This window comes from Palaemon carinicauda, chromosome 35 (assembly GCF_036898095.1).
Source record: "Palaemon carinicauda isolate YSFRI2023 chromosome 35, ASM3689809v2, whole genome shotgun sequence".
Lineage (NCBI taxonomy): Eukaryota > Metazoa > Arthropoda > Malacostraca > Decapoda > Palaemonidae > Palaemon > Palaemon carinicauda.
Window position 1 is genome coordinate 46,005,646 of NC_090759.1, and position 4,032 is coordinate 46,009,677.

At 35.6% G+C, this 4,032-nt stretch overlaps 1 protein-coding gene across 2 annotated transcripts in view; it reads right to left on the reverse strand.

Moving 5' to 3' along the window:
• Positions 1-397: 397 nt before the first annotated feature.
• LOC137627428 (lachesin-like) overlaps positions 398-4,032 on the reverse strand; it is an 813,447-nt gene continuing 809,812 nt past the window's right edge. For both annotated transcript variants that reach the window (XM_068358515.1, XM_068358514.1), the window contains exon 11: positions 398-919. In XM_068358515.1, coding sequence (XP_068214616.1) covers positions 840-919 — 80 coding nt within the window. In that variant the 3' untranslated portion in view covers positions 398-839. The remainder of the gene's footprint in view (positions 920-4,032) is intronic.

Below are 4,032 nucleotides of genomic sequence, written 5' to 3' on the forward strand. Positions count from 1 at the left end.
GTAAGGATCTGTAAAAATATAGGAAGGTATGAGAGAGAGAGAGAGAGAGAGAGAGAGAGAGAGAGAGAGAGAGAGAGAGAGAGAGAGAGAGAGACTTTCTTTGAAAAGCGAAAATCGGAAAGGAAATATAAACTTTATTTCTACAAAGAAATTTTTTTTTTTCGTGGCAGAAATGGATGCCATTTGTAGGGTACCTATGTACATGCATTAATGTATATATAACAATGATAATTCTTTTTATTGTATATATGCATTTGATCGAGGTATACATTCTATTTATAGATATTTACATGCAATCATTAACAATTTTGTTATAAGTGGAGAGAGAGAGAGAGAGAGAGAGAGAGAGAGAGAGAGAGAGAGAGAGAGAGAGAGAGAGAGAGAGAGAGAGAGACTTAATGACATCTTCCAATTCGAACTTCGACCACACGTAATACAGATGACCTATAGAAGAATCAGTCCATAAGAATTAGACACTTAGAGCAAATTTACACGAAAAAAAGTTTTTGTATCCGTCTGTTCTGCAATGTATAATATATACACAGTCATAACTACCACATTACTTATACAGTATCTGGGACTCACGAAAGCAAGTACGATCTACTTATGTTTATATATATATTTATATATGTAACAGTCCGCCATGGCATCTCAGCACAGCAGGCAACTCAGACAAATATAAAAAATAGGATCACTATTTGGGGGAATTTCTTTTCCTTTTTTTTTTTTTCAGCGGAATTCCCCGTTTCGAGGGTTGAAGCGAAGATGCACTGATTGAAATGTATGAAATGTAACAATGGTCGATGTGCCTCTTCGATTCGCTTAGGGTCTCAGGTCCTTCATCTGGCGATCTGAGAATGCAAGGCAGACACCGCCACGGTCAATACCACCATGGAGCCAAGAGGTGTCACGCTCACTCCTGAAAAGCAAAAGGAAAACGTTCATGTACACACAAAGTGGTTACTTTATCAAAAGTGCATATCATGGGTGTTTAAAATAAAATTAGCAGTAAATTTACATAATTGATATAATGGGCTTTAACAGGAAACAGCTCAAATTTGCAACAATTTTTTTCTTGTCGAACATGCTGACATAATTCTCGTTTTATAGTTTATTTGTGACAGGTATTTTTAAATGTTGTTACTGTTTTTAGAATGTTATAATAATTGTTCATTCTTCTCTTATAGTTTATTTCTGTATTTCCTTTCCTCACAGGGTTACTGTCCATTGCTGGAGCTTTTCTAACTATGGTTTTAGGTTAGGTAATAATAATAATAATAATAATAATAATAATAATAATAATAATAATAATAATAATAATAATAATGATAAGACTTATTCTGTTGTAACATGGTAAGATTAGATTAATTTTCTTGAATATTGGAATATATCTTAATGTAAGAAATTAATAAACTTTATTAGCAGATCAAAATAAAGTTGATTTACTTCAGAAAACAATAAGAATAGCATACATATAATTGAAAGATGCAAAAAAGGGAGAAAATTAACAGTTAACGTCTAATTTCCTTTTCTTAGATTTTAAGACGAAAGATCATTTTTACACAGATCACAATAAATATGCGGTTAGTTTGAATGATAATGGAGAGGTTGGAGAGCCAAGTAACATTATTATCTAAGTAAGGTTAATAAGGCAGAAGGGGTAATATATATATATATATATATATATATATATATATATATATATATATATATATATATATATATATATATATATATACATACATATATATACACACACACACACACACACACACACACACACACATATATATATATATATATATATATATATATATATATATATATATATATATATATATATATATATATATATATAATTGAAAGTTAGGTTCCTGTCTGGAATCGCCATTCAAGTAAAAATAAAATGATCAATGCTGCTATTATCATCTTTATTTGGTAGCTTTCGACATAACTTCTGTCATTTTCACCCTATCTGCAATTGTTATTTTGTAAAATTAATAAAAAATAATAAAAATTATCATAAGTACATAATTGGGAAGACATATTTCCAAGAACTGCCCAAAATAGCTCTAAAATAAAACCAATCAAATAACATAAAGCCATATAAAAGACTTAATACTAATATAACTTCCCAATCAAAGAACACAAAATTATATAAAAGACTCAATAACTAATATACCTGGTCACCCGCAGGAAACGAAAACCACAGACCTAGAGCAGCAACCACAGACCAGAAAACGGATCAATGGGTCACCGGGAACTAAACAGGACAGGCCTCCTTCAAGCTGGGTTTAGTTTTAAAAATGTATAAAGACTCCAATATTCTCAGTTGGCTGGCACTACTATGTCTGTCAGGGATTTTGACATTTTCCTTGGAAATGGCATGACCAGTTTTAAATGAATGGTCATTAATAGCCGAAATTGGTTTCTTACTTAACGGATTTTGACATAGGGAAAATCTATTTTTGAGTGAGATAGCCATGTCATCCTGATGGAAGTACCTCAAAGGTAGCTTTCTTCTTGAGATATTTTTGCAAGTGATATGTCAGAGAATTTAACCTAAGAAGTATCACAGGGTTCTATCCCCTGGAGCGAATATCTCGATAGATATCGTCGTATACAACAGGGATGTATTTAAAACAAGCCACGGCTATCCTTCCCCGAATAGAGTTAACCCTGTCTCGAAGGATAAAGGAGAGAATTGGATACGTGGGTGAGAGAGCCGTTACAACTTCCGATACCAGTGTGCTACTACAAACACGTCTCCTGGTTAACCATTTGTTCTTGCAGCGCCATCTTGATGTTGTTTGGATTTTTTCTGCGCGTTGTTATAGCTTTTTTGAGTGATTTTGCGAGCATGGATGCTTCTGCTTCTTCCTCATCGACTAAGTTGAGTACCATATCCTTGTGCGTTGGAGAATTTTGTGCCTCTACCCCATTAGTTTTTACGATGTGCATGATTTTTGTTGCCGGCGGCTGTCGCATGGTCGGCGCCGGCAAGTCATGTAGCCAATCGCTCAGAAATGCTTAGTTATTTTGTCATAGTATTGTAAAAATAAGTTTTAAATTATTCTTTTACAATTATCATATGATTATGGCACCCCCCTTACTATTGTCTACTTGCTCGTATTTTATCAGTCTTGACTTAGGATAACTGTACCCTGGCCTTCAGCCATGGCTGATAATATGTACTTTTTCACCATTACCTTCCATCACTTAACATTACGGGTTTCGGAGGCTGCCTTTCCTCCCATGCTACTGATGTGTCATAGCGGGGAGCTGCAGTCCTGAAAGTCCTTCTGGGAGCAGTAGGTAGTTCTTTACAGTTGGCCTAGGGTGACTGTTTTTCCCTCACCTACTTATCCTGTGTGTTTGGCCCGGCGGCACAGGTTGTGGTAATTGTTCCCTGTCTCTACTTCTTGTCCATCCCTTAAAACACACTAACCTTGTCCTAATGCTGACAGGTAGACCTCCCTTTAGTGTCGGCGCCTTAAGGCCGATTCACACGACCCGTTTTCTTTCCGACAGGCTGGCCGTCGGTTAACCGGCGTCTAGCTTTCTTAAGGCCGATTCACACGAGCCGTTTGCTTTCCGACAGGCTGGGTGGTGGCTAACCGCCGTCAAAAGGTTGTACATTCACACGAGGCGTTCCATATCCGTTTAACCAGCGCGCGGTTTTCATTGTTTACTTAGACTCTGTCACATGAAAACCGAGTAAATTACGATACTTTTGACACTATAAGATGTTGGTTGATAACTGTGTTGATAAAATAAGCTATGCAACTTCATAATACTTTATGCACCATGCCAAGAATATTAAAACTGCGATAAACTCACCTGTTTTATTTAATGCCTCTCCAGTCATTTTCCATATCTTTTATATATGTAAATTCTTTCTATACATCTTGTTTGCCATGTCAAACATCTCCTCATACCCTTGAAAAAGTTCAATTAACCTTTAATACATGGTGTCAACAACAAACTAACTAATTTCTATAACTCGGGGTTGTAGGCCACGAAACGAACGGG